General features: G+C 52.8%; 11 protein-coding genes across 11 annotated transcripts; 4 read left to right on the top strand and 7 right to left on the bottom strand.

Annotated features, from left to right (window-relative positions):
* Positions 1-355: 355 nt before the first annotated feature.
* Positions 356-4,352, bottom strand: AB675_10829 (F-box protein; the record flags this gene model as incomplete). The annotated part of the gene is made up of 3 exons (XM_018139626.1): positions 356-1,565; positions 1,625-3,264; positions 3,417-4,352. 3 exons carry the CDS (start codon positions 4,350-4,352, stop codon positions 356-358), a joined length of 3,786 nt encoding a protein of 1,261 aa, XP_018000808.1.
* A 508-nt stretch (positions 4,353-4,860) lies between these two features.
* On the bottom strand, positions 4,861-5,790 carry AB675_10828 (uncharacterized protein; the record flags this gene model as incomplete). The annotated part of the gene is made up of 1 exon (XM_018139625.1): positions 4,861-5,790. The coding sequence occupies one exon, from the start codon at positions 5,788-5,790 to the stop codon at positions 4,861-4,863; it is 930 nt and encodes a 309-aa protein (XP_018000585.1).
* Positions 5,791-5,993: 203 nt separating this feature from the next.
* Positions 5,994-7,055, bottom strand: AB675_10827 (uncharacterized protein; the record flags this gene model as incomplete). Its single annotated transcript, XM_018139624.1, has 1 exon — positions 5,994-7,055. One exon carries the CDS (start codon positions 7,053-7,055, stop codon positions 5,994-5,996), a length of 1,062 nt encoding a protein of 353 aa, XP_018000852.1.
* Positions 7,056-7,575: 520 nt separating this feature from the next.
* On the top strand, positions 7,576-8,832 carry AB675_10826 (Malate dehydrogenase, mitochondrial; the record flags this gene model as incomplete). The annotated part of the gene is made up of 6 exons (XM_018139623.1): positions 7,576-7,641; positions 7,732-7,849; positions 7,903-8,052; positions 8,101-8,195; positions 8,240-8,620; positions 8,665-8,832. 6 exons carry the CDS (start codon positions 7,576-7,578, stop codon positions 8,830-8,832), a joined length of 978 nt encoding a protein of 325 aa, XP_018000630.1.
* Positions 8,833-9,644: 812 nt separating this feature from the next.
* AB675_10825 (uncharacterized protein) lies at positions 9,645-10,592 on the top strand (the record flags this gene model as incomplete). The annotated part of the gene is made up of 1 exon (XM_018139622.1): positions 9,645-10,592. The coding sequence occupies one exon, from the start codon at positions 9,645-9,647 to the stop codon at positions 10,590-10,592; it is 948 nt and encodes a 315-aa protein (XP_018000628.1).
* Positions 10,593-10,683: 91 nt separating this feature from the next.
* Positions 10,684-12,536, bottom strand: AB675_10824 (Sugar transporter STL1; the record flags this gene model as incomplete). Its single annotated transcript, XM_018139621.1, has 7 exons — positions 10,684-10,924; positions 10,975-11,126; positions 11,182-11,453; positions 11,505-11,724; positions 11,887-11,913; positions 11,967-12,346; positions 12,407-12,536. 7 exons carry the CDS (start codon positions 12,534-12,536, stop codon positions 10,684-10,686), a joined length of 1,422 nt encoding a protein of 473 aa, XP_018000767.1.
* Positions 12,537-13,604: 1,068 nt separating this feature from the next.
* AB675_10823 (uncharacterized protein) lies at positions 13,605-15,401 on the top strand (the record flags this gene model as incomplete). The annotated part of the gene is made up of 1 exon (XM_018139620.1): positions 13,605-15,401. The coding sequence occupies one exon, from the start codon at positions 13,605-13,607 to the stop codon at positions 15,399-15,401; it is 1,797 nt and encodes a 598-aa protein (XP_018000672.1).
* Positions 15,402-15,963: 562 nt separating this feature from the next.
* On the bottom strand, positions 15,964-16,840 carry AB675_10822 (uncharacterized protein; the record flags this gene model as incomplete). The annotated part of the gene is made up of 3 exons (XM_018139619.1): positions 15,964-16,188; positions 16,250-16,381; positions 16,445-16,840. 3 exons carry the CDS (start codon positions 16,838-16,840, stop codon positions 15,964-15,966), a joined length of 753 nt encoding a protein of 250 aa, XP_018000812.1.
* Positions 16,841-17,503: 663 nt separating this feature from the next.
* On the top strand, positions 17,504-19,442 carry AB675_10821 (putative sterigmatocystin biosynthesis monooxygenase stcW; the record flags this gene model as incomplete). Its single annotated transcript, XM_018139618.1, has 5 exons — positions 17,504-17,810; positions 17,899-18,468; positions 18,726-18,911; positions 18,963-19,157; positions 19,210-19,442. 5 exons carry the CDS (start codon positions 17,504-17,506, stop codon positions 19,440-19,442), a joined length of 1,491 nt encoding a protein of 496 aa, XP_018000759.1.
* Positions 19,443-19,815: 373 nt separating this feature from the next.
* AB675_10820 (putative acyl-CoA synthetase YngI) lies at positions 19,816-21,851 on the bottom strand (the record flags this gene model as incomplete). Its single annotated transcript, XM_018139617.1, has 6 exons — positions 19,816-19,874; positions 19,935-20,415; positions 20,481-20,715; positions 20,778-20,958; positions 21,009-21,513; positions 21,576-21,851. The coding sequence occupies 6 exons, from the start codon at positions 21,849-21,851 to the stop codon at positions 19,816-19,818; spliced, it is 1,737 nt and encodes a 578-aa protein (XP_018000906.1).
* Positions 21,852-23,221: 1,370 nt separating this feature from the next.
* On the bottom strand, positions 23,222-26,078 carry AB675_10819 (ATPase family AAA domain-containing protein 3; the record flags this gene model as incomplete). Its single annotated transcript, XM_018139615.1, has 2 exons — positions 23,222-23,232; positions 23,282-26,078. 2 exons carry the CDS (start codon positions 26,076-26,078, stop codon positions 23,222-23,224), a joined length of 2,808 nt encoding a protein of 935 aa, XP_018000823.1.
* Positions 26,079-27,278: the final 1,200 nt, after the last annotated feature.

Below are 27,278 nucleotides of genomic sequence, written 5' to 3'. Positions count from 1 at the left end.
GGGGTTTCTCACAGCGCTAGATGACATTCGGCGTCGCAGGATACCGGTTGACAAGAAGCTCTACCAGACTTTCCCGCCGCCGGTTGACAAATCACCTTGAACCACGGACGACTTCGGCTGCAGCTGGGCGTTAGGACCACAACACCTGGTGTGTGGCTCTGTCTATTGCATCAATGTACATCATCCCAAGTGGCTGCGAGACATTTCTTTCCTCTGCTATACCCGGTCTTCCCACCTGAAGTCAGTAGACAAGTTCTTTATCTGTACAGCATAAATATACATGTGCCGCGCCCGCCTCGGCTCTGGACAAGTCTCTCAATAACAAAGCCGTGTATGACAGTCGATGGCATACGACCTAGCCAGGGGAAGCAGAGCTGGCGTCAGTCGTGTGGCCAAAGATACTGGCTCTCCGCTGCTGCTGCTGTGGCGGTGTCATCGTCGTCGTCGTGGCATCATCATCAGCCGATGATGGCGCAGATATTGTTGCAGCTGGCTTCGACGACGGCAGTGACGCCGAAAACTGTAGCGAAGCTGGAATGCTCGCATCACCATCGCCATCGTCGGCGAACCGCACACCCTTCGTCACCTTTCCCGTGATCCTGCCCAGCCCCTGCACCGGCACCATCTTGGCCTTCTTCCTCCGTGGAGGCTCTTCTTCTGCGTTCGCGTTTCCACTGACGTGTTGGGCAGTATTAGCTTCGCCAGCTTCCACCTCCAGGTCCTCGTTGTTCACGAACAGCTGCACGGGCGTCTGCAAGCGACAACAGCCCTTGCTCCCGTCAGACGTACTCTCGTAGTCAACATCCAGGAACCTCGCCTGCTTGATAATTTCCACCACACCGTCATCCTCTAGCCACCCGCCACTTCCCAGGCTCTGCATCGACTTCGCTCCACCACCAGTGCCTTTTGCGCTCTTCCCACCCGGACCCACATCCCCTTCACCACCACCAGCAGTACTACCTGTAGACTGCTTCCGCACCTCCCCCTCACTCAGTCCCTTCCTCCTGCGCCAGAACTTCTCCTCAATCGTGCCCTTGAGCACTAACGTCTCAAGAAAGACCTCGTTCACCTGCCCGATCCGATGTGCACGCTTGATCGCCTGCGCTTCCACCTCTCTCCGCCAGATCGGCGTCACGATCCACACCCTTGACGCACTCGCGACGTGTAGACCGGTGGAGGCCTGTCGCAGGTCCATCAGGAGCATGCGCCAGCGTGGCTCGCTGTTGAACATGCTTAGGTATTTGGCCCGTGTAGCTGGTGGGAGAGTGTTGGCGTAGATGAGAAACTCGATGCCAAGCAATTCGAGGGCTTCAGCGAGCCAGAAGGCGGTGTTGTTTGAATCGTAGAAGATAAGGCATTTGGTGGTAATGGGGAGGGAGAGGATGGAGGTGCATATGTAGGTCAACTTAGCGGATGAGAAGCCGACTATCTGGCAGCGGCGAGAGCCCTGATGGTCTCCGGAGACTGCGGCATGATTGGCGAAGCAGCAGAGGAGTGAGGTCGCTTTCGTGGTGTTTTCGGCTGTGCTCGGGTCCGGGTCTGAGGGCCACGGATCTTTGGCTCCTCTGATACACCAGGAGGGTTTGTGGTGGTGGTAGTGGTTGAATTGCTGGCGGTGGCGGACCTCTTCACACTTCTCGCTAGATCCTCGTCGGCTCGCTCGCGGGCATCTCTCATCGCTCGCATACCGGTCCCAATGAGACCAGCAGTGGGTTCCTCGTCACTGATATGACTTCGGATGTATGTCTGTGCTTCACGTGCCTGAAGCGTGCCCAGAAGGAGAGGGTCGCCGCCCTTCGCGTGCAGCGACCATACCTCACGCGAATCTTTGGGAAAGTGCTTCACGTAGACGCCGATCTCGTGTAGTTTTGAGAACGCCCGCCAGCCGTCGTCTGCAAGCGTTCTTTGAGCGTGTGAGATAGCCTGAGTCAGCAGTACACCATCATCGTCTGAGATCTCGTCGAGGTGCTTGTCGAAGTACGTTTCGCATAACTTGATGGTATCTTTAACTTGGTCTGGTGTGAACCCAACCCAGTGAAAAGTCGACTGCCGAAGATTGCTGATGAGGAGTTCCAAGGTCTTTCTGTTGTTGGGATGATGCATGTAGTCCTGGTCCACCCGTTCTGAAGTGATGGCATTTGCAGTCAAGACAAGCACGAAGAGGTTGAGGGCAAGCTTGTCGTAATATGATGGCTCCAGATACACTGTCCGATTGTGCAGTGGCGGCAGAGTGATGTCGGAATCTATATCCTTGATCCTGTGACGAACCATGAGACTCTGCAGAAGTGGCCGCAAAGAAGCCGCACACCGTCGGGACCCGTCGCTGTTGAATGGAGCCAGGTACTGCTTCCAATTGGCGGTGTCGGCACCTTTCTGATTTGCCCAGGGCTGCATCTTGAAGAAGTTCACCACGATCAAACGCAGTCTGTCCAGATCTCGCTCCTCTTGCCTAAGAGAGTCTGGCAGTCGTCTACGCTCCAATGCCTTGTCGAACGAGCCTCTTCGCGATGAGCTGTCAGTGCCATGCACAGCTGAAGTTACATCCACTCCGACCAATGAGCTCGAGGGAGTGCCTGATATGATCCATCGTCGTTCAACAGATAGCTTATCAAGCATGGCCATTGTCCTCGTTCTTGAGGCTGAGCTCGCGACCGAGTGACCTTCGTCACACACGACACGCAGCCATCGTAGCTCCGTCAGTTGCGATGACACTCTGTCCGTGCCACGAAGCCGCTTGCCCTGGTTCAGGTCATCATCACGGTACTCCACGTCCAGGCGATTTTTGGAGATCAGGACGATATCTTGATCCATGAGAGTTCGCCACGACGGTATTTCCTTTGTTGACATGTCGATAACGAGCACATCCAGCGCATCCAGCTCGGTGTGCTTCTTGATCTCATGTTGCCACTGGACGATCAAGTTTGGCGGGACAACGACTAGAGTCGCGCTACAGAGTCGGAGGGTGCGGTCTGATTCCCGTTTGCTGACTTTGCGGTCTGGCGTGGTAGGATTGAAGATTGGCTCTCCGAACTCGCGTTGATACTTGTCGAGCTCTGTCAGACAATTGTCGTAGTGGTAGCCGTCCATTCTTAGGGCATGAAACTTTGCTTTCCATGGCACGCCGTGATGTTTTACAGCGCGAGCTGCAGCGCTTAAGAGGCTTGGTGTCTGAGGATATAGCTGATGTACTGTTTCCTCGATACGGGCTTCTGGGAGTCGAGGATAAAATCCTCGGGTTGCAAGGATCAGTGCAATACACACCAACTGCCATCGTTAGTACCCACTCAGCAACACGATGCGTCTTTTTCGGCAAGCAGGAGAAGCATGTAAGCGTCAGATTCGAGGGCTGAATAAAGGCTCCCACGCCGTTGAACGCTTGACGGATCTCAAGGGGGAACATCCGAGTGTTTACTTACAGTCTTTCCGTAGCCCATGGTCTCTGCCAGTATGCCACCACGAGGCTCGACATAGAGTTGTGGATGTACGGTAACGCTGCCACTGAAGACATCCATGTAGAATGAGTTGCCCTCAAGATCGATGTAGCTGGGCTTTCGTGGGTCCTGCGACTTGTACGGGTCTTCTTCTCGTTGCAGCATCATGGCAACAGATTTTCGCTGGTAAGGATACAGTTCTGTTGTGATGCCAGGAATGGAACCATGTAGGGCATCATCGAGAGCTGCATGTGCATCTACGGTGCCTCGAAAGGCTGCTGAGTCTGGACTTGGTGCCTTCAGCGTGTTGAAGATATAGAAGAGTGACTCGTCTTGATCCGCTGATGGTATGCCATACGCCTCCGCCGGCCTGTCTGGATCGAAGTCGCCAGTCCATGTCTTCGAAGATCTGTCGATGATGCTGATAAGCCATTTAATTGTTTTTCGGAAAGGCTTTGGTGATGATCTGATAGCTCTATCAACGTCTTCTGGAAGCAGATAGATTCGTGCGACCGCCAGATCCGCCCTGCTAGGATGATCGACGAGGTGATGACGGAGCCAATGTCGTAGAACACATAGACGCTCATTTGGGAATGTTTCGGTCTGACCACAAGCAGATATATGCCATGATGAGTCCGAGTGGGAGGTCAGGTCGCGATGCAGACGGATCGATCCAAAAGCCACGTAGTTGCCCATTTCGCTTCCTGCACGCTGGTCCGAGTTGGAGATCGGAAGTGGCGACTCTGTATTCGACTCGTCACTTCCCAGAGATGCAGACATCGAGCCGTCGTCCGATTGCGACACGGCAAGTGCTTTGATCTGACTTGACGATCCTGGCTCCGAAGGAACACCTGCAAGATTTACGCTTGCAGGACCCAAGAAGAAATCCTGCACATCGTGGGGAACCTCGTCGAGCGGCATGCTGAAGTGGTCGCTGACCTTGCTCTACGACATCACGATCAAGCTCGGAATCGCGCTCGTCAGACCAACCTTGACGCGGTGCGAGCAAAGAGCGAAAGAGATGACAAGGTGGGATGGCAGCCTTGGGGAGGGGCCTCGAGGCAGTCGATAACAGGGGTTAGGACTAGTGCAAATGCCCCTGCGAGCTCATTGGCAGGAAAAGTTTCCCGAGCAGGACCCCCGAGACATGGTGTCCGTTCATCACAAACCTCACATCTAGCAGGTCGTTGAGAATAGTAGGCCGACATTGCCGTATAGTTCATCAATGAGACTCAAATACCGGAAGCCAGTTGTTAGGGCCGAGTAGTACTCGTTGACGAAGAGAGCTCATAGCATGTCTGCAAGGGTGAATGAATATAAATGCTGGTAAGGATGTACATCGGATGCCGCTCACACACTACATGCGGATTCTTGCTGAATATGGGCACTGGTCGAAGGTTCCAGACAAGTCGATATTTTTTGTCGAGCACTACCCAAGCACAACGTCTTTCCACACCGGCCCAGGCGCCAACGCTCGATGAACCGCACTCGCCAAGATACGACCCAGCGCCTCTCGATAGTACACACCATCTCTACAAGTGACCAGCAGCACGTTGTAAGCGCCATAGTCTCGCCGTGACATCTCCTCCTCCACTGCGTCAGGCAGCCAGCCCTGCTCATATGCCTCGATCTCGGCCTCAGTGAAGCGACTCATCCGAGACATGACCAGGAATTCCATCGGCATACCTACCAATTCGCGGTACGTCATCGTCAGGTCTATCGTGCCGCACCATTCTCCATTCTTGTCGGCGATGCCTGCTCGAATCAATCCTGGATCAGTCGGAGCTGGGCGTTTGGTCGAAAGCGCGGCTGGGCCAGTCATACGCTTTCGTAACGGCGACACGATGTCTTTCGTGATGGTAGTGGGCCGTAGCAGTGTGAAGGTTGCAGAAATCGTTTGGAAATGAAGGCGTGGCATGGTTGACCCACGCAGAATTGAATATCCTACGGGTGTCGGAACAGTGCTTCTAGGAACGGGCGGCCGGATCCGCCGTCGAGTCTGTACAGGGAACGGTGTGATGGTGTCGCTGGTCTGATCTGCCCCGTGCCACTCGATCCATGAGTCGGCCATCTCAGTGACCTTCCATTGAATCTCTCCTACCCAACCAGCCCAAGACATGGTCGAGAAGTTCTGCCGATGTTTGAGCATCTTGGAGGATTCCCAGATGAGTGCGGTATCGATCATATTGTCGGGCATGCCGAAGAACAGGTTCATGTCCAGACGAGCTTCGAGCACCGTTCCGACCGCCTCAAAAGCATCGAGGATGTCATTGGGATTGGTCAGGTCCCGCTGTGTATAAAGCTCAACGGCAGAGCTGAATTGCCAGAAGTGCCGTTCTCTGAATATCCTGGTTGGCATGTCAATGCAGTTCAGCGACCAGCCGTTCGTTGCAGGTGTTTCAATGTCTTCGCAGAAGGTGGCTCTACGGCATTGGAAGTAGATGCGACCATTCACGAAGAGCAAGCAGCGACGCGATAGCATTCGCTCACCGAACACCCACGCACGTGAATCCCATTGAGACGTGTTGATGTAGTCCTCTGCGATATGTGCGACCATCAGTCTTAGCCCAGGTACGACCTCTTCAACATCTTGATGGAATGCTCTTGACTCTTTGCGGACTCCTGGCAGGCCTGCATTGGCATCTTTGCCAGAGCCGCGGCCACTGTCAGACTGGCTCGAGCGTATACCCAGTCGTCGTGGTATTGGAAGCCTGGATCATGTATCAAAGCCAGGCTGTCTGTCCAGAGGTACTTCTCGCCGAGCATTCTCGTAAGCAGGATTGTATCCTTGATCGTTCTCGGAAGCTTTTCCTTTGCCAAAGCACCAGGGGTTGAGAGCCTGGCAAGATTTTCGCTAGTGGTGAATAGTTGGGCAAAATTCCTGCCCCAGAGATAGCTCAGAGCAATGAAGCGAGCATCTTCGGGCGGCTCAACTATGCACATCTGATCGACGTCAATCGCTCGAAATATGCCTATCCGCTTTGCGAGGAGTGCGGCTGGCACAAGAGACACGTCGCACTCAGGTCCATGCAGAGTCTCACAGCTTTTGAGCCATTGCTTGAGCATTGCCGCGTCAAGTTGGCCTTGTGTGGTGAGCATCCGGCCAAAGTACGGTCGCGACGGTGCATCATCGCCGAGCAAAACCAGATAGCCGTCTTTGAAAGTCTGCGGATCCGAGTAGATGAGAATTCGCCTCGTTCTCGGACGAAACACACTAGAGCCCTCCCTCGCAGGGTGTGGCTCTTCCTCCTGGCCGTCAACGACCCATCTCGCGTAGACGGCAGGGTCTTCATCTGCTATGTGACTCGGGTTTCGTTGGTCCAGCGGACGATCTGCTGTACTGAGCACAAGTCGGCATAGTGGACAGTGCAAGCGCTGCTGGATGTAGGACAGCTTGCCCAGCCATCGGAACCTGTTTTCCCTTTCATGCTCGTTGTCGCCCGGCTGGACAACAAATGACTCGACTCTCAGATCAAGCTTCGCACAGAAATCACACAGGTAGGACTCGGTTGGAGTTGGTGGCAAATCTTTGATCTTGAAGGGCAGGCGACCTAGAGTCTTGATACGCGATTTGAAGGCAGCGATCTTATCACTGCTTGCCGGGACCGGCCGTGAAGTTGACATTGGTTCATCGCCGTACACGAGAATGGCTCACGCATTGTGAAGGCCCATCAGCAGGTGTCTGGGCAGTATTGACAGCTGTAATCACTCGGCAAAGCTGTGTGGTACGTGTTTGAACATTTATTGGTGGCAGTTGCCCCACGTCATTCAGGTGCTCCTGCTGCACGGTATGCCTGCCCGATGTTCGAAATGACCTTCAGAATTGCTCATGGCTACAGAGGTATCGAGAAGACAAGCCCGTAGATGCCACCCTCCTCTGCTTTTGCATCTCAGCTCGATCTGAGAGAAGTCGAAGATTGCAGTGAAGAGCAGTTCAATATCGTCCCCGGACACACGGACCACCATCATGGCGGAGTTAGTGATCTTGTTTCCTGCAGTAATGGAACATTTTTGTGAATGGAGAATCGGATGCAGATGAGCTCTCCGACACTCAACCCAATCGTTTGACGAAGCATTCGAGTATCCTACGATACTTCTGTTCTCATCTCTCATCTCCTTCTTGCAGTCTTATAGCATAGACAGAATGTCGTTCGCCACACGCATGTTCGGGCAGGCCCAGCGCCGAGCGTTCTCGGTATCTGCGAGATCGGTGAGCTATACATCTCGAGACTGCGAAGCCATGATCATATGAGCCGCGGAAGCTCGAGTTGAGGCCGACGTCAGCTAATGCGATGCACAGTCTTCCAAGGTCGCCGTCCTCGGTGCTGCCGGTGGCATCGGACAGCCTCTGTCGTTGCTCATGAAGCTCAACCCCCGTGTCTCACAACTTGCTCTCTACGATATTCGTCTGGCAAAGGGTACTGCGAACCACTATCGTCTTGCGCTACATAGGTACTTACTGAGCACGCAGGTGTCGCTGCTGATGTCGGTCACATCAATACCAAGTCAACCGTCGTAGGCTACGACCCAACCCCAAGTGGTCTACGTGAATGTCTCCAGGACGCCGAGGTTGTTCTCATTCCCGCTGGTGTTCCCCGGAAGCCTGGCATGACCCGTGATGGTAAACTGAATACTCGACACCCAGAAGCCAGGTGGCTGACCGCAACAGATCTGTTCAACACCAATGCTAGCATCGTCCGAGATCTAGCAAAAGCCGTCGCTGATGCGGCTCCCAACGCCAACGTCCTAGTCATCTCCAACCCTGTATGTACTACCTTCTACGACTACGCCTCTACTAAACAAATCAGGTCAACTCCACCGTCCCCATCTGCGCCGAAGTCTTCAAGAGCAAGGGCGTCTACAACCCCAAGCGTCTCTTCGGTGTCACCACCCTCGACGTCGTCCGTGCCTCCCGTTTCGTCTCCGAGATCAAGAGCACCGATCCTGCCAACGAGAACATCACAGTCATCGGCGGCCACTCCGGCGTCACTATCGTGCCATTGATCTCTCAGTCAGGCCACACCGACATCACTGGCGAGAAGCTCGACAAGCTGGTCAACCGCATTCAGTTCGGTGGTGACGAGGTTGTCCAGGCCAAGGATGGCGCAGGCTCTGCTACTCTGTCTATGGCTATGGCTGGTGCTCGTTTCGCTGAGTCTCTCCTCCGCGCTGCGCAGGGCGAGAAGGGCGTCACTGAGCTACCTTCGTCGATTCTCCTCTCTACAAGGACCAGGGCGTTGACTTCTTCGCTTCCCAGGTCGAGCTTGGCCCTGATGGTGTCGAGAAGATCCACCCTGTCGGCAAGCTCACCTCGCACGAAGAGTCACTCCTCCAGGCTTGCCTGGGTGACTTGAAGAAGAACATTCAGAAGGGTGTTGACTTCGTCAAGGCCAACCCATGACGGATTGCTGCTCAAATCCAGCGCCAGCGTCAACGCGAAATCTCTCAGGGCGCTGATAGCAAACGACCAGATTTCAAGATGATTGCAGTGTGCGCGTACAGCATGATTATGTGGAGGCTTTCGCAGAGGTCGGGCTATCCTACAATGCAGCGGAGGGCCTGGGTGCTTGAGCTATTGACCTCATTTGGCGGTGTGATTTAGATAGCGTCTTCCAATTAAGATCTCCCTTGTCAAGCATGTTGCGGGACACTTCATAGCTACCTCACAACCCTGGACGTCCCGTTTGATTACACCTTTCCTTCCACAGAGTAACATGATCATGCCAGCTGAGTGCGCCGATACTAGATAGACATCCTAGATCGAACTTCTCGGATGTCAATTGGCCACCACGGTCGTCCCTCGAAACATCTAAGTAAGGTCGATGTGAACGGAAGAAATGTCCGTGAATCGATCTGCCAAGACCTATACGCGATGCTACTAGTGAAGACCCTGATGAGGTAACACGACCTGCCGCAACTGTTATCTTCTTTAGCTTTGGCGTGACTTGAGCGAAAAGATGCCAAGAAGTATGTGCCCGAGATGGTCGTATAGCTTTGCTGAAAGCACGCCCATGACGATACGCGGACGAGCTCGACATTCAGGTAGGCCGTTAGATATATGAGAAGGCAAGTACCCGCTCTTTCGACATTCTCGCCGCACCGTGAACGTCCTCTACATCGTCCCACCACCAGAACACAAGCAGTTCCTGGAAACCCATCAATCTTTGCATCTCCCTACGCACGAGTCACTGAGCGGCACGGTCGCACACGATCATGTCCACCACATCCATAAGCCTTGACCGTAGTTTCAGCTACGAATCCGCGACACACTCTTACGATATCAAATGGACATCACTCGGCAGTCCATCCTCCCCACCACTAATCTTCATCCACGGCACCCCGTGGTCATCGATCGTCTGGCACCAGTTCGCCCTTTCGCTGGCCCACTCTCATCACGTCTACCTCTTCGACAACCCTGGTTTTGGCTCTTCGCCCCTTGGTCGACCTCTCCCTGGCGTAGCCATCTCGGAAGCGGAGGAGTTGGATGCTGATTTGGCACGGCAGAGCGAGGTCTATGCTGCGCTGTATAAATACTGGGAGCGGAATAAATCAGAGGGGTGGAACGGCCGAAACCCGAGCGTAGTAGCGCACGACCACGGCGGCCTGATGGCCCTCCGTGGCCACCTCCTCCACGATCTGCAGTACTCCAAACTATGCCTGATCGATGTGGTCGCCATCCCCAGTCCCGACGGGAGGAAGAAGCCTTTCTTCGAGTTGGTGAGTGAGAACCGAGGGGTATTCGAGGACGAGCGGTGGAGTGATGCGAACGGGAGGTTGTGGGAGGGGTTGGTGGAGGGGTATATTCGGGACGCGGCGTATAGGGAGTTGGATGCGGGTGTGATGGCGCAGTTGAAAGAGCCGTGGACAAAGAGGGGGATTGAGGGGAGGAAGGGCTTTGTGAGGCAGACTGTGGGTGCGGCGAGGAGGGATGTTAGCGCTGTTGAAAGCAGGTATGCGGAGGTGGCGGGGAAGATGCGAGTGCGGATCATATGGGGAGGTGAAGATCGGTGGCTTCCTGCTGAGACGGCAGGGAGATTGGCCGACGCGTTGGGGGAAGATGAGGGATGTGTAAGGGTGATTGAGGAAGCTGGGCATTTGATCATGTATGACCAGCCGGCGAGATTGGGTATTGAGTTGGCGTTGTGGGCCGCTGAAAGCTAGTCATTGAGTGTCTGGTGGTTGGTGGCTTCATATTGTCCCTCTACATCTTCCTGCCGTCGCGCCCTTGTTCTGTGAGCGCTTCTTCCCGTTGTCATCCTGCATGCTCAATTTTCTCATGAGATACCTCGACATCTTTTCCGGTGGCAGGATCATGATGATCGGGCCTCTCTGCAATCTGTAAAGGCCCATTGTAGACCTCGGTCTCATCTCCAAACATTGCTGCTATTTCCTCCAAAGGTTTTCCTCTGGTATTGGGAAAGAAAAAGAAGGCAATGATAGCGAACAGATACGCAGGAATGATGAAACATAAATAGAACTTCCAGCCAATTGTCCTGCGGACGCCCGTTAGAAACGATACGGGGAAGAATCTTTTGCCACTTACTTGAAGGCCAGTGGTGCGACCTGCAACCACATGATGTTGACCAAAGCGATAGTAGCTAGCCCAAGGCATACTCCTTTACCCCGGAGATGGTTTGGGAACATCTCTGGATAGTACACCCATTGGACCTCGTCTAGACAGAGTTGAGAGAAAGCCTGCATCATAGTCTTCAGCATGCTAATTCAGTCAGTGGAGGATTGCTTCTCGTACCATGTAGCAAAACATCATTGCAACTGCTGCTCTTAGGGCAGTATCGTTCTGACCTGGGCCGACAGGAAAGTTGTGGACCAGTGCAGCTTCCACCACAAGACAGGAGGTCACGAGAAAGGTGCCTAGCGCCACCAGTTTGTTTCTTGGAAGCAGGTCAATCAAGAAGATGCCAATGATGCCGCATCCGAAAGCGAGGGTGTTGAAACCAGCTTGATACAAGAGGATGTTCAAGCCTTTGATGCCAAGGCCCTCATAGATGATGGAACCGTAGTCTATCTCGCGTCAGTCCCGTTGTGCTCGACAATTCGAGCAAAGGTACTCACTATTGAACACAAGCACACCAGTCATTTGGATACCAATTGCGAGTCCAATGGAGAAGAGTGCACGCTTGCGGTAAGACCGCTTGGTCATGAGGGAACCCCAGCTCGATGGCAACTGCTTGTCGACACTCAGTTGAGTTTCGATTTGCGAGAACTCAACTTCTGCTTCATCTGGATGATGAAGCTTGGCAAGCGTCTTGCGTGCTTCTTCGTGTCTCCCAGACTGGACCAAAAATCTTGGCGATTCTGGAACCATGGCATTCCCGCGAGCACGACAATTGCAGGAACAATTTGCAATGCGATTGGGCCTCTCCAGGCATTTACCTTATCTCTGAGTCAGCCTGGAGGCCCATACACCCGATGATGGACAGGGACATGTGCTTACCGTTTGAAGCCCGTAAAATGCCACTCCCTGTAAGGAGTCAGCAAATCTCACGATTGTGGACATGGGCCGAGAAGACCTACCATCCAGCTCGCCCACGTATACCCCAGCAATAGACATGCGCCGTGAATGTTGACCAGGGCACCACGGTTCTTAGGAGGAGCAACCTCGGTCATCCAAAGTGGGATACCGCCCAGGAGCATCCAGGATCCCATTCCAGCCACAAACCTGAAGATCAGGAACATTGCAATATTGACCGAGCCCGCCATAAGCGCTCCGGATAGCACAAGAAGCACATTGGCAACCGCGATGGTCCATTTACGGCCATAGTGATCGCCGATAACGTTGATTAAGATGGATCCAAAAAATGCACCAGCTTGGAACAAGCTGTTCATCAAAGAGATGAGGGTCGTCGCATCTGAACGGGTCGTGAGTTGGAACTTCAGAAGGAATGATGTTTGAGCTATGCAGATGTAAGCAATTGAAGGTGTAAGGCACTGTGATCTCGATCGTTGTGCTTTACCTAGTGTTGTGCCAATGATGCTGGCACTGTAGCCCATAGCAAGTGATCCGATCCCCATGTAGAGGATAACGGCGACATTGTACCACTGAAATTGTCGCCTGTCGACATGGGGTGCTTTGCTGGCATCCATGTTAGCAGTCGAACGTAGCAGACTAAATTTTATTCGCGTCGCAAGTGTTTCAACGCGGACAGCCCTGGAAGCCAGGAAGATAATTCGGAGTCGTCAGAGGAAAGTGAATCTCTGGTGCCATACCTATGGTCTTAAATGTCTTAGTTCTGCGCATTGCGAATCCTGGGGTAGCCAGAGTCCATGGCAACGGGTGCCATTGCTTCGACCATGAGCGCGTACGCGAGGACCAGACAAAGTTGCCCTCCTGCGGTCGCTTCGCGTACGTCGGCTGAAGTGGGCTACAGGAAGAAGTTAAATTCTACCTTACTCGACGCAGCCGAGACGCGAGCACATCCGACGACCAATTGGAATTTGTAGCACACGTTCGCACGAACGTGGGGATTTCCCGCGGTCACGTTCGCCAGTTTCATCGTTGAAGGCATGCACCCGGGCAGGGGTTTCCCCGCTATTCGCCCCGTGGGGAGAGCTGCTCAGGGCCTATCCTATTCCTGTGACCAGAACCTCCCATCGTGCCACCGTGAACTCTCGAAGGCACGTGCTCTCTATGGCCTGGACTCGGAAACCTCCCCTTGTGTCAGCTTCCACGAGACTGACCGATGCTGTATAGCTTGCACCAGCTCACCAAGCATTGAGCGAGGCAGAGATACCTGTCAACGATTGAAAGAACTTGTGATATCAATGTATACATCAGATCCTGCTGCTGTGGGCGCGACGACCGTTGCCGGCGAGAGGACCACTAGAATCCGTCAGACCGGGCTTGGACGGTCAGGACCTCGATCGAGGTCGGGCTGCCTGCCATGTAAACAACGTCGCGTCCGCTGCGATGAGATCCATCCTTCATGCAGTCATTGCGTGAGGCTCCAGCTGCGCTGCCAATACAATGCTCCAACCCAAAGGAAACATGCCTCTTGTAGCGGTCCAGTCGATCATCAGAAAGTGGCTGGGGTTGCTGCACATGCAGGCACGGCCGAGGGACAAGCATGTTCTCTCGCTGACGGTGTCCCATTGTTCCTCTCGAACCCCTTGGGTGGCAACTTTGGCACAGCTGCTCTCAGCGTCCAGTCAAATATGGGACTGTGGGCCAACGACCGACTCTACAGCTTCGCTGACTTGACCGAAAACTTGTCAACATCATGGGCTGGTCAAGCTGCGAGCTTTTTCCCGGAAGACGAAGAGTTGGGAACCTTGGTGGATTCCACGTTCGATGGAGGATACAGCTTAGCAGACACCGGAAAGACAAACATAACTCGTCCTGGAGTAAGTGATACGCCACCGTCTTGCACGACGAATGCACCTGTCAGAGATGTGCAACAAGCCGGTCAGTCCAACGTTGCCTATCAAACGTGCGACTCGCATGACCTCGAGGCGTCATCACCGTCATGGGATAGTATACTCGAGCAAGCGGGACCCAACGCATTTCTACTTGACCAGTTTCGCAGAATCGCGCAGCCGCCAGCTGCCATCCTCATTGGAGGCTCCAAGAAGTGGCGCAGGCTACAGCAGTACCTGTGCAGGTGCAGCGGGGAAAGTCGTGCAGTAGAGAACGCTCTGCTCTGCGTTGCAGAATTACTGTCTACGGACGCTACGAGTAACCAAGAAGGCCATCACCGCACAGACAGTCTGCGTCGCGTTGAGGATCGTCATCGTGCAGCATGTCACGAGATCAGAACAAAGCTTGCAAAATCGATGGAATTCAAGGCGAAGTCGCTCGAGCATCTACTGGTAGCTATATTCCTTTTAGCCTGGCTAGAAGTGATAAGGGACCAGGACGCTGGCGTGAGTCGCTTTCCACGTGACTTAGCCGACTCGATCATAACGGGTCACGTCAACTGGAGCAGAAGTTCTCAGGAGCTGCTATCCTGGCTGAACACTCTCGACAGCAAAGCAACACATCTTGGTGGTCACCATTTGCTCTCCTCGGAAGCACTCGAGATAGTGAGCCATTATCCCACCCAGATTACCTCATCCGGATCTTGTGGCGATGAAGTGGCCATCGACTCCCAAGACAGAGCCGCAAAGGAGTTTGGTAGATCACCTGCATACTCCAGCTCGGCAAGTGGTGCATCTCCTGAAGAGCGTCGGCGGCCACTGCTGAACACTAGCACCCCTTTCAAATCTATTGGTCATGTCAAACAAGCCTTGCTGCACACGATACTCCAGCCTGCCTTGCAGTGGCATCTGACCTCACAATCGTACTGCCGTCGAATCAGCACACACGACAAGCATCATCGAAATAGATTTACCAGTGACGATGAATATGAAGTCATTAATGCATGCAAGCAGCTGGAGCTCGAACTCCACGACCTCTGGAGTTTCAGGCCGGCAGTGGTTTCACTTCCTGCTGCACAGTTGAAGCAAGTCGTAAGCGAGGATCTTGCTATCAGGCTAGAAGAGATTTTCAGCGTCTACAAGGCAAGCTTCTGGATTCTTTTCGTGTACTTGCATCGCGTAAGCTGGTGGAACTTGCCACACTCCGATTTGACGCGGCAGGCATTGTCGGAGGTCTGGAAGAATATGCGTGGTGCCTATGGAGAGAAAGTCCCAGGCGCGATGCACAAAATCGTACATCCATCTCTGCTCTGGCCGCTTTTCATGTTTGGTTGTGAATGCGCGGACATAACGCAGCGAAGCTGGGCGATTGCTCAAATCGAGGCGTTAGGTGAGGCCAAACCAATCGTCAACGATGACGAAAGCGACACCGATACACTGCCTCCGTTCCGGCTGAGCCTAGGCGCGACACGGAACGCGAAGCGGGCCGCTGTGCTCCTCACTCATTTAACTCAGGAGCAGGACAAGCAACGGACTCGGATAGATGATAGGGACCTGTCCATTACGCTGTTCGGTTGCTACTTCTCGATCATTTGAAGCAGGATTTCGACTTAAGCATTGTCGACTTCCATTTCACTGCACGACTGCAATGATTTCGGAGACTTGATCTGCCTCCAAGAGCGGGACTGGGTTTGTAGGCGACCAGAAGTCATCCAATGCGCGTCTAGCCAGCCCTGGGATGTCCGCGGCCGTTATGCCAACTTCATTCAAAGTCCTGGGTAATCCTAGTGCACGGATTATGGCGTCCAAACATTGGCCTAAAGATGAGGTCTCATTCAATGACGCAGCTCCAGCATTTGAATCACTTCAGGCTCTGACCACAATATGCTCCTCACCATCTCCTGCCTTCTCAGGATCTCAGAGTTGTGGGCGCCGTGCTTGATGTTGTAGTCCATGACAGCCGGGCACATGATGCAGCTCGTGACCCCATGCGGAACCCCAAGCGGGCCAAGCTGATGGCCAATAGCATGGCTCCCGCCCATAGGAATGCCAGCGCGGATGTTGTCCATTGCCATGACGACTGCCATCTGGCATTGGTGGCGCGCTTCCAGATCACGTGGGTTTGCATGACTTTTGAGCAGGTTGGGAACCAGTAATCTCAGCCTCGTGAAGCCTTTTCGTCACTCTTAGCTGTGCCGGTGAGACAACAAAGAGCTTCGACGCAATGATCTAAGCTCCTGAACCCCGTGCTGTACCAGTAATAAGGTGGCGTCGTAGTGCATAATTCCGCATCCAGTATCACTAATTTTGAGCCCATGCCGGAATACAGAAACCCCTGCTTATGATGAGTCACGGGATCAGTTCCTCCGGCGAGGCTGAAATACTGGAGCTGGTCAGTAGCTGCAAGTATCTACAGCCCTCGGGACAAGACAGAGGAAGCATACCTCTCCACCAGATAGACTGGTTGGGATTGTGATCAGCGGCACCACTGGACGCTTCACATTCGCCGGGACGGAAGTGCTTTCGATCGAATATCGAGCAAGCTGCTCTGTGGTTGTGATATCGTTGGCCAAAGCCTGCGGGTGAAGGTTCCATCAGCAGTGTCCACAAGATCTGGCCAACCTTGTGATATCACTTACAAGAACAATGATCTTCCCTCCATCGGTCAGGCTGCCAGCACCCAAGGTGACTATGCAGTCCACGTGCAGTTCCCTACATTCATTCGTAATCTCAATAATGTCGGTCCATGGTGTGTGTTGTGCCATTCCTTTCTTAACGCCGACGACTCTATCTCTACCGATGCTGGAGATCAGTCGCTCCACGCCATCGGTCTGGTGGGACAATGTTCCGGATGCGATGATGTATACTCTCGACGCATGGAAAGTGTTCTGTATATGCTTCGCACACAGCTCGTCGTATGGTGCGCCGTAAGTCATTAAAGGTGAGTCAAGTTCTAAATTCGTTGTCGGTATCCCGGCCAGGTTCGTTCCAGCAGGTTCTTCAAACGCTTTGCGGCATACTACAGACGAAGACATGGCGGACTGAACGTCCGTGACGACGAAGCCGATAGACCCGCTAAGACGGAGATATAGCGAAGTAGACGTCGGCGCTATGTATACAAGAGCTCAGAAACGACAAGAATTCTCTAGCATATTCATCCGTTGGCGGTGCTCGCTGTCAGTCAAACGGACTCGGCAAGTCGTGCTGACGTGGGAATTTACCGTCGCGGTCGCGGTCCAGCGCCTTCCTGGCTCCAAAGTGAAAGTGACACCGAACCAGGCGATGCCAGAAGGTTGACCTCTGAGGTTTGTCCAGTTCTCCGAATTGCTCCGCATCTCGTCAATCGTCTCGTAGTTGTCGATCGCTCGACAAGCATGCGAGCCGACAGCCGAGCGAAATACGGGGCAGAACGATGATCGCGGGCACCAATCCTCGAGCCTGAACCCCATGTGGGGATGAAAATGCTTGTTCGCGTCTCGTCAATCGCGTATCTAAGTACCGGGAACGGTTGGCAAGATCGACCTTCATGTCTCCTCGTGCGACTTGTGCCGCTGTATCATCACTCTGTACTCGGAGCAAGCCGCATCGGAGACACGCTGGCATTTAAAGGCCAGTAGAGACCTGATACAGTACCTGCAAACACTGGTGGCTATAACATCTGCACAATATAGTCGGCTTCGACGTTTGCGACCAACACGATGGCTCAAAATCGTATAATGACGATCTCCAGTACCCCGGATTCAAATGCTATACCTGGAGAGGACTTCGTGCACCCCAACACCTGGTACAACCAAGACTTCAACGGCTATCGAGTCACTGAGCACCCTCTCTATACCAAACGGCATCTAAGGATAGTATGCGTTGGGGCTGGTGCCACGGGGCTTCAGATTGCATACAAGGCTGAGAGGATATTAAAGAATGTCGACCTCCAGATATACGAGAAGAATCATGATGTAGGCGGAACCTGGCTTGAGAACCGATATCCTGGCTGCACTTGTGACATTCGTAAGTGTCCTCGCATCAATGTATAATAAAATACTTGACACAGTTCGATCAAAACACAACTCTGAAGAGGGCGCTAACAGTCGAACAGCTTCACATTCATACCAATTCACGTGGCACAGAAATCCAAAATGGTCTCACTTTTACTCCTCTTCTCCGGAAATTTGGCAGTACTTCAAAGACGTCTCTACGACCTACAACCTAGAGAAGTACGTTCAGTTCAAGACGAGCGTTGATTCTGCGACTTGGGACGAGGAATCAGGTAAATGGACCCTTTCGGTACTCGGACCAGACGGCAAGGTCTTCAGTGATACCTGTGACATCCTGATAAGCGGCTCTGGAGTCTTGAACTCTTGGAAGTATCCAGCTATCCCAGGACTTGAGATCTTCCAGGGCAAATTGATGCATAGTGCTAAATGGGACGATTCCTATGATCTCACCAACAAACGGGTAGCAGTGATCGGGGGTGGGTCTTCTGCAGTCCAAATCATACCAAGTATCCAGCCGAAGGTAAAGAAACTTATACCCTTCTTACGGTCTCCTGTTTGGGTGACCACTGGCTTTGGTGCGAAATATGCAGGACCGGGTGGCACCAACTTCAAGTACTCAGAAGACCAAATCAACCACTTTCAGGACAAGCAGGGCGACTACACGAAATACTGTCGGGACATTGAAGGAGAGCTTAACAAACGATTCACGCTTATGCATAGTCTTGGCCAGGATCAGAAGGCTTCTCTCAGCTGGTGACCGATATCATGACCGAGCAACTAGGTCACGACCCAGTTCTGACGCAACAAATGGTGCCCGACTTTGCATTGGGTTGTCGAAGGATGACCCCAGGCAGCGGATATCTACAGTCCTTGCGGAAGGAAAATGTGCAACCAATTCATGCGTCTGTTGTGCGTCTAACGACCACAGGGGTGGTGGACGACACAGGAGTCGAGCATGAAGTTGATGTTGTTGTATGTGCCACTGGCTTTGACACCTCATTTACGCCGCATTTCAAGGTTGTCGGTCGGCACGGCGCGAACATTCAGGATCAATTCGGTGACTTCCCAGTTGGGTATCTGGGAATCATGGCGAGGAACTTCCCAAACTTCTTCTGTAAGCTCGTGGACCCACTGGGGAAGGGATTACCAGCTTACCTCGTCACAGTATTCATCGGACCAAATGGCCCAGCAAGTCACAGCTCGATTCTACCTATCCTGGAGTGGTACACCAGATACGCGTTTCAGATCATCGAAAAGGTACAAACTGAGAACATCAAGGCATTTGAGCCAAAAGAAAAATGCATAAGGGATTTGTACGACCACACCCACGAATTAATGAAGCGACTGGTATGGTCTTCACGTAAGTAGCCTCTTCGAACTCTTGGCCATCTACTGACGATTTCTTTGCTCAGCCTGTCGGTCATGGTTCAAGAACGGCAAGATTCATGGACCTGTGACTGCAATCTACCCTGGCAGTAGGCTACACTTCTTTGAGCTGTTGAAGAATGTTCGTTATGAGGATTTTGATATTAGCTATCGGACGGGAAACACCTACCAGTTCATGGGCAATGGGTATACCGACTGCGAGATTAGCCCAGATGGCGATCCGGTATGGTATTTCGATGATCCTTTTACGCAGGTATAGAAAGCATGCAATGTCTTTTTCAACTATGAGTGGTGATGACGACGAAGCCACAGCAAGCAGATGTAGCGGCAATAATAGCAGTGATGCTTCTTCTGAGACAGTGTCAAGCTGAGAACAAAGGAATATTACTGTAGACTTGACAGCGAGAAGCCACGGCTAGGAGAGCGTAGGCATTACGACTATTCAGTGCCAATAGCGTCCTTTGATTATGAGGCAGTCAAAAGACAGAAGTATCGGCGTATACGTTATCCTTCTACCGCGCGGCTTTCGTCTCGCTGTCTAATATCTCCATCGTTGACCTCATAGACCTCACGAGCAGCCAGGACTGAGGTACCGTTTTCTTTCTGTTCAGACGACAGTCTCAACCATGTGATTAGAGGTTGGATCGCAGGTGTCCTGCAGCAGAGCTATCGTTCGCTCGCGATAGGATTTCTAATACTGTCTTAGCCTTCGATTGCGCACGCCTGTCATTTAAGTAGCAGAGCCACTCACCTTTACCAATGTTGCGCAGGTCGACTTTCCTCAATTTGCCATTCGCCGTTTTCGGCCACTCCAACGGGATGCCCAAAGTGGCATCTCCCAGCCACCACACATGGACCGGTACCTTATAGCGAGCCAACGTCTGGCGTACCCATGATTTCATCTCGGCAATTGGCGGAGGGACGCTGCGATAACTCTGAATCTCGAGCATGGCGGCAACTTCCTCCCCATAACGCTTGCTTGGCACACCAAAGACTGCAACCTGTTTCACGGCAGGGTGCTCATAGAGTCTGGCTTCAATCTCTGCAGGTGAAATGTTCTCGCCGCCGCGGATGATGAGATCTTTGATGCGACCTGTGATGACCAAGTAGCCGTCTTCGTCTAAGTATCCTTCATCTCCTGTATGCATCCACCTTCTAGATTTCCCCAACTCGTCAGGGCCCGCATGACCGGGCAAGGTGTCCTCTGGGTGCGCCTTGATGGCCTTCATAGTCTGAGCTTGGTCATTGAAGTAAGAGTGCATAACAGCGAAGCCGCTGACCACTATCTCGCCCCTACAGCCCCAAGGGACTGTGCGTCCAGTCTCAGGTCAATAATCTTGGCTACCAGGTTTGGCAAGAGCTTGCCCGCGGTTTTCAGATTTTTCTCGATTGTGTCCGAGCCATCAGTCATAGTAGCTATTGAGGAGAGCTCAGTCATGCCCCAATTGGTATAAATGATGGGAAGAGGAAAGGCCTTGGTGACTCTTCGAAGCAGCTCTTCCGGCATCGCTGACCCTGCCATGACGCCAAAGCTGGGGAACACCATGTCAGCCAGTATCGAATCCAAAGCGGGTATTGATGGCACTAAACGTACCGTAAAGATGACAACCGGAAGGCTCCGAAACATGGATGCGAAAGCTCATCAACGAACATAGTTGTGACGCCATATATTCCAGTGCATCGAAATTCTTGTATCGATGAGAGTGTTGCTCCTGCGTCAAAGTACTCAGATGGAAGCACGATACTCGCGCCTGCCATCATTGCCGCGCACATCCCTACACGATCGTCAATGCAGGTGTCAGGCCCGGGGAGGGAGTGGCTTTACCAATAATCAAGCCAAATGCATGGAACAAAGGTACGGGCACCAAAATCCTGTCGCTGGGGTGAATCTTCATCTGCCGGCCTATGTAACGTGCACTGTTGAGAATCCCTCGATGTGTAAGAGCAGCAGCTTTCGGTCGGCCCGTGCTTCCTGAGGTGAATTGTAGATTGATGATGTCCTCTGGCTTCACGGCGTTCTCAGCCTGTACCAAATCCCAAGTGGACGATGAACCAAGGTCACAAAGTCCACAGTAAGTGAGGAAGCCGTGGTTTCGTTCCTGGTGGTCAGCTTCGCCTGATATATCCGGCAGTATGACGATGCTTTCTATACATGACAACTGAGACGAGAGCTCGTTCAACGTTGTGGTATAGTCGTAGCGAGACGTCGTTAATGTAGTTATAAGCACTTTCGGCGTCGTAGCAGCGATTGTGCTGTGCAATTCCGCCGCTGAATATGCATAGTTGAGCAGGGTCGCGTATGCCCCCAACTTGCCGCAAGCTAGAAAGATCTTTTTGACAATGAGCAATCAGTCCAAGTCTGCTCATCGTGCGGTCATGTTCGGTATCTCACCTCGAGGTACTCTATCCTGTTACCTAGTAGAATGGCAACTCGATCTCCACTTCCGACTCCCAAGGCCCGGAGTCCAGCCGCAACTCTGCGAGATTGTGTCTGAAGAGAAGCGTAGGTGATTTGCGTCTTCTGCTGAGGTGAGTAGGCGATGATATTTTCGGGGAATTCAGAGCATCGTTCTTCAAGGGCGATGTTGAATGTGGTCTCCAGCACTGGCGGTGTTGAAGGACCCCTGATCAATGACGGCCTTGGAGCCAGAGTACTGCCTCCAGCCATGCTGGCACGTCGATGGAGACTTTTAGACACGTTGAGCTCAAGACATGGTATCTCACTGCACAGTAGATGCCGTGAATATCGTGAAAAGGAGATACATTGCAACAAACCCCAGAAGCATTACAGCTCTTCGAGTCTCAGGTGTTCCTCTGTCCTTGCGACATTGGATCGACTACGCGACTGCAGTACTGGGCGGTGATGCCCCGTGATACTCACCTCTGGTGGGCTCCGCCGCTCCGCAAGTCAATCGCCCCGTCAAGAACACACTGCCGATAGTTCCAGTGGGAATTCCTGATTCGGCTGTCGGCTATCGCGTCTCGGGTAACCCAAATTCACTGGCTTGCCACATCCCTTACCCCTTGCAAGTTGCTACTGTACCTAACTTCCGACCCTTTCTTAGTGCACGGCCTATTTGCATGTCACTTGTACACGATGTGCACGGACATGCTTAGCTCGGCAGGTAGGAGCTAGAATCGTAGTCAACCTGAGGTCTAGACGCAAAGAGATCCTTGTGCATGACCATTCGTCCAAGTGTGACAAAACAGTCCACATCGGAGACGATGCATGATGAAATCAGAGGGCGCCGCTTGTAGCGCAGCAAGTAAATCACACTCATCGTGAACAGCATTCGGCCGGTATTGGAACTCCAGATCAACACGGTTCAAGAAATTCTGAGCGTAGGGATCGGTAGTAGTAAAGGTCCAAGGACGCGTAGCAGTCGTACATATTGCGCTGCTACCAAGCACAGGAAGTTGCATCGTTGATGTATGGCTGCTGATGCTCAGGGTTTGAGTTGGTGATATCACACGAGAATTCAGCCAGGCGACTCAGGCACTAGTCCCAAGATCGTTAGCCTACGACCTCACCTTGTACAACTGACCTGAGAGCAGCGCAGGCAGACATGGTCATGCAAGTGACGAAGATACGACCAAACAACGCCTCGCAGAGACCGTGAGAAATAGGACATCGTTGTTCCTACTTCTCGAATGGCATAGAAAGACGGAGAAGAGTTCTACATTTCGTCTTCCTGAGGCAGCCTACACGCTGACCGTGCTGCCATGTGACCACCAATAGCCATTAGCTCCAGGTAGAAGTCCAGGAAGCATAGAACGTAAAGTCATGCGTCGCTCTATCGTCATAGTGCTCGTCTCGTCATGTTCCATTCATTCGACCTTGTTCACATCATTCCTTCGTCCACGTTTTCGTGTCTGCGTTACCTCGCGGGCGCCTTTGGGGCCGTGACAGCTTACCGAGTTTGACACCACCCGGAGCATCACGGGATGCTGGCGAAGACCGCGAAATGTCAAACGCACTTGAGAGTGACTTGCCTCCAGAAGAGTCGGGAGACTTCATCCGGCGCGCACAAGGACCGATCAAGTGTAGCCTGTGGATTGTGAGTGACCTGATAGCATTAAGGATAATGGACAACTTACTTCTCATCGCATCAGTGTAGCCCGTGCCGCCCTTCAAATCCCTCTCGAAGCTCTCCGCCACATCAATGACACGCCTAATGTGCTTCATGTCCAAAGGCTTCTCTTCATGCACAGCCAAGGCCTGCGCAGCACGCACCAAATTCTTGATCTGCCTACCATTGACATCGCGTCTCGCCAGGTCGGCGTAGTCTTGATCTGTAATCCGTCCCACTTCCGTACCTTCTGACTTCATGACCTTCTCGATGAACAGCTTCCAGACGCGATGTCGAGCCTTCGTGCTCAATTCCTCGTAGCGGAGCGACAGGTGAATCCGGGAAACGAATGCTTCGTCGAAGGTCTCGACGCGGTTTGTTGTCAAGAACAGTATGCCCTGGAAATACTCCAGCAGCCGCAAGAAGATGCTGACCAGTGCGTTGCGATGAATATCGTGGATCGAACGTTTCTCGAGGAAGACGTCGGCCTCGTCGAGCAACAGGATGGCACCCCAGCTATGGGCGATGTCAAGAATATTCTGAAGCTCCTTCTCCAGATTGCGCGGATCAGTACCGAGATCGCCGGCACTGACCATGTACAGCGGACATTTGAGCAGATCAGCGATGCCTTCAGCCGTCAAGGTCTTGCCGGTGCCTGGCGGACCGTGCAGAACACAGCAAAGACCACGGCCTTTGCCAGAGATGATATCGTCGATGCTCTTTGACGGGTGGAAAGCATGGCTTGAGACTAGCGCTTTCACTATAGACTTCTGATTGTCTGGTAAGACAAGACTGTCGAATGCATCTGTGTTGTAGACGACCTCCGAGATGCCTGACACGGTGAACTCGAGCCAGAGCTTCTCGCCAAACGCAAACCCAAGCACGACAGGAGATGCGATCAAGAGCTCCTCTTCGCTGAATGCTCGGCTCTCGGCTTCCTCGATCCGGTCGCCCTGTGAAATAGCCTGGGCCTCGTCCTCCGGCTCGACTGCAACAATAGTGGCTGTTCCGTCGGGAGCTCGGACGACTCTGTACCGACGACGCTCTTGTTGACCAGCCTCTTCACTAGACGAGGGAGTGTTGCCATCGTTGCCACCATCGTCACTGCTGCTGCCACAGCAATCGCTCTCCTCTTCATCATCGCTGATTTCGAAGATATCTTCGTCTTCCTCCTTGGGTCGGACAGTGCTGATCTGGTAGTTCGGGTTGATGCGTCGGTGAATAGCCGGGTCGCACATGATTCGACCATTGATGTTGATCTTCAGTATTTGCCGCTTTCTCTTGGTGTACGCCATACCCTTGTGGAACTTGTAATGCATGCCCTCCAGAGAGACGAACTTCTTGCCGCGCTCGATAAGCGTTTCCCGCATTGCGGCAGGTTCTTTGTGGTACTGCAGTGGGTAGCAATCCAGAATCGATATGCGACGCACACCTTGAAACTGTGGAACCTGGACAGCCATGCTACCCATACCAAAGGACTTGCCATCGTATTCAAGATATCGACCTTCAATGCTGTACCACGTACCTTTCATGAAGTGCGACTCTTTATTGGCATACTCAATCTTGAAAGCGCGAGGCTGTTCGCTGTCGCCATAGGTGGTGGTGTATGCGATGGTGTTCGGCTTGAACAGAGCCCAGAGAAGATCGAATGATATCGTATTGTTCTCCAGCATTGGATAGAGGGTCTTCTTGGTCTCGGCGTAGTCCTTGTCGAGGTACTTCACGAGGACCTTCAGATGCGCAGCCTTTGCAGCGGCCTCTTTCCGATCCTTCTTCTTCTTGGCGGACTTGCCTTGTTCCGAAAGCTTGTTCATATATGCTCGCGTTTCCTCGAGATACAAGAAGAGCATGTTGGGATCGACATGCGGCGTGTCAGCAACAAGACTGACACCTTTGACCCCGACCATGACGTGTTGAAGCGCTTCCTTCAAAGGCTTTGACTTGATGTCGACCGCGGTCTCCTGGTACTTGTGCTCCCAGTCGAATTTGCGCCGTACAGTGAAGATGTATTGGTCCCATTCGTCGGCATCCTTGTCTTCGACAGTCTCGGTCAGCTTGTAATTATGGATAGACGAATCCCATAGCTGATCGACGCGCTTGAAGGCCACCTTCGATGCCCGCTTCTTCTTTGCCAGCTTCGCCTTCGCCTTCTTCTGCTTCTCGGCGGCCTTGCGAATTTCTTCGATATCCAGATTGCGGCGATTGAGCGTACTCAAGGCATCCAGAGACTGCTTGCGAGTCCGATTCTGGAGACCTCTCGACGCAGCACCACCACCCAGCCTAGCCAGAAGCTCGGCAAGTTCGGTCTGATCTTCGCTGATGCTCTGTTGCTTGAGTTTGCGTAGCCGGCTGGCGCGCTGAGCCTCGATCACGGCCTGCAGCTCTGCTGTAGCGTCTTCATCAGGATCCTCGTCGTCAGACGAGTCTTCCTCTTCCTCCCGGGTAGCTCGTCGTTTCCCGAGTCTGCCCTTTTTCGCCGCCTTGGAGTTGGCTTTCTTCAACTTGGCTTTCTTGTTCTTTCTCTTCTTAGTCGCGCCATCGTCACTAGATGAGCCGCTGTCGTCTTCTGAGGAAGAGAGTTCAGACTCGGAGGACGACGAAGATGACGAGGATGAATCGCTTGACTCTTCCTTCTTCGCACTTTTCTTGCTCTTTGCTGTTTTCTTGGGAGTAGACTTCTTAGAGCGCGCTTGCTTCTTATGCGGTGTAGTCTTGGTCTCTTCGGTAGGCTGAACGTCTTCTGGTGTAGGCGCTGGCTCGGCGGGCGGAGGAATGACGGTCTTCTTCACCTCTTGATTCTGCGTAGCGGTCTTCTCAGCATCCATAGTGGTGTTGCGCGATGACTTCCTTGGATGCAATGGCTATCATTCATTGATGGCTTGGCCCGCGAGAGATGAATTTCTCAATGAGATGAAATTGAGGCAGTCAAGAAGAGCGTAGAAGATGGCAGAAGTCACAGAATTGCGGAAAGCCCCAGGGCAAGGAATTGCTAGTATCAATTGTTTGCTGTCATGCGGCCCAACTGCTTGGATAAATAAATGTGACTCGTGGTGATCGTATCAGGCAGACATTGGGCAAAGACTCGATGATGACTTGACGACAAGGCACCGCTCACTGTCGCCTAAACCAAATGCACGCCCAACGAAAATATGCTGGGTACCTTGAACAGCAGCGAATACAAGACGGCGCTTCAATTTCGATGGCTAGGAACGAGACGATTAGTGGAAGATTCGACTGAGCTGCGATATTGAAAATGCAAGACCTCGAAGAGTCAAGACTGCCACGGCGGTGATGCGTGGAGGTGGGGAAGCGAGCACTCGACTTCGATTCCCCACCACGCGCCTCGAGTCCGCCTTCAATTGAACCCTGCCTATAAGCACACCATCAATCCGGAAATGTAGGTCAAGGTAAGATAGCTATGCCGCTCATGCTCAGCTCCAACGTCCAACCCTCATGTAGTCGCGCATGCATGGTGCTTGTGCATCGCGCCGTTGCAGAAATCCTGCAGCTACCACGAGCTACCTCCAAGCTCTGGCTCTCACCGGTTGCACTGCAGGGGCCGAACTGGCCCGTTCTCAAATCCATCCTTTACCTTGTGCCACAATTTACGTGAGAACGACCAGCTTATGGTTTGCTGCTCGAGCTCCATACATTTCGTGATACCTCATAACAACACAGAACCGAGCCCACGGTCTGAGATATCCGAATTTCACGCGTATCCATAGCGGATGACCAGCTCGATGGTGTAACAACACTCATCGAACCAGTACTTCGGGTCGACCAGTGGTCAGCGCCCCATTCGAGTTACAAAAGCGAGGTCGGCAGGACTGACCCAGCCTTCTATTGAACAGACTGTTGTTGAGTATACTGACCACCTGTCTATTTGTAAGCCGCCCATTGCCCAGAGCAAGCAATAATCGACTCCAGTTCGTGAACCGAGGCATCTTGTCACGACATCGAATGCCTCCTTCGCTTTGTGTCGCAATTGCATGATTTATGCTTCTCGCAAGATACATAGCTTACCA

Source organism: Cyphellophora attinorum (genome assembly GCF_001299255.1).
Source record: "Cyphellophora attinorum strain CBS 131958 chromosome Unknown Contig11, whole genome shotgun sequence".
NCBI classification, from domain to species: Eukaryota; Fungi; Ascomycota; class Eurotiomycetes; order Chaetothyriales; family Cyphellophoraceae; genus Cyphellophora; species Cyphellophora attinorum.
The sequence above is the reverse complement of the archived record's forward strand: the minus strand, read 5'-3'. Positions and strand labels throughout refer to the sequence as shown.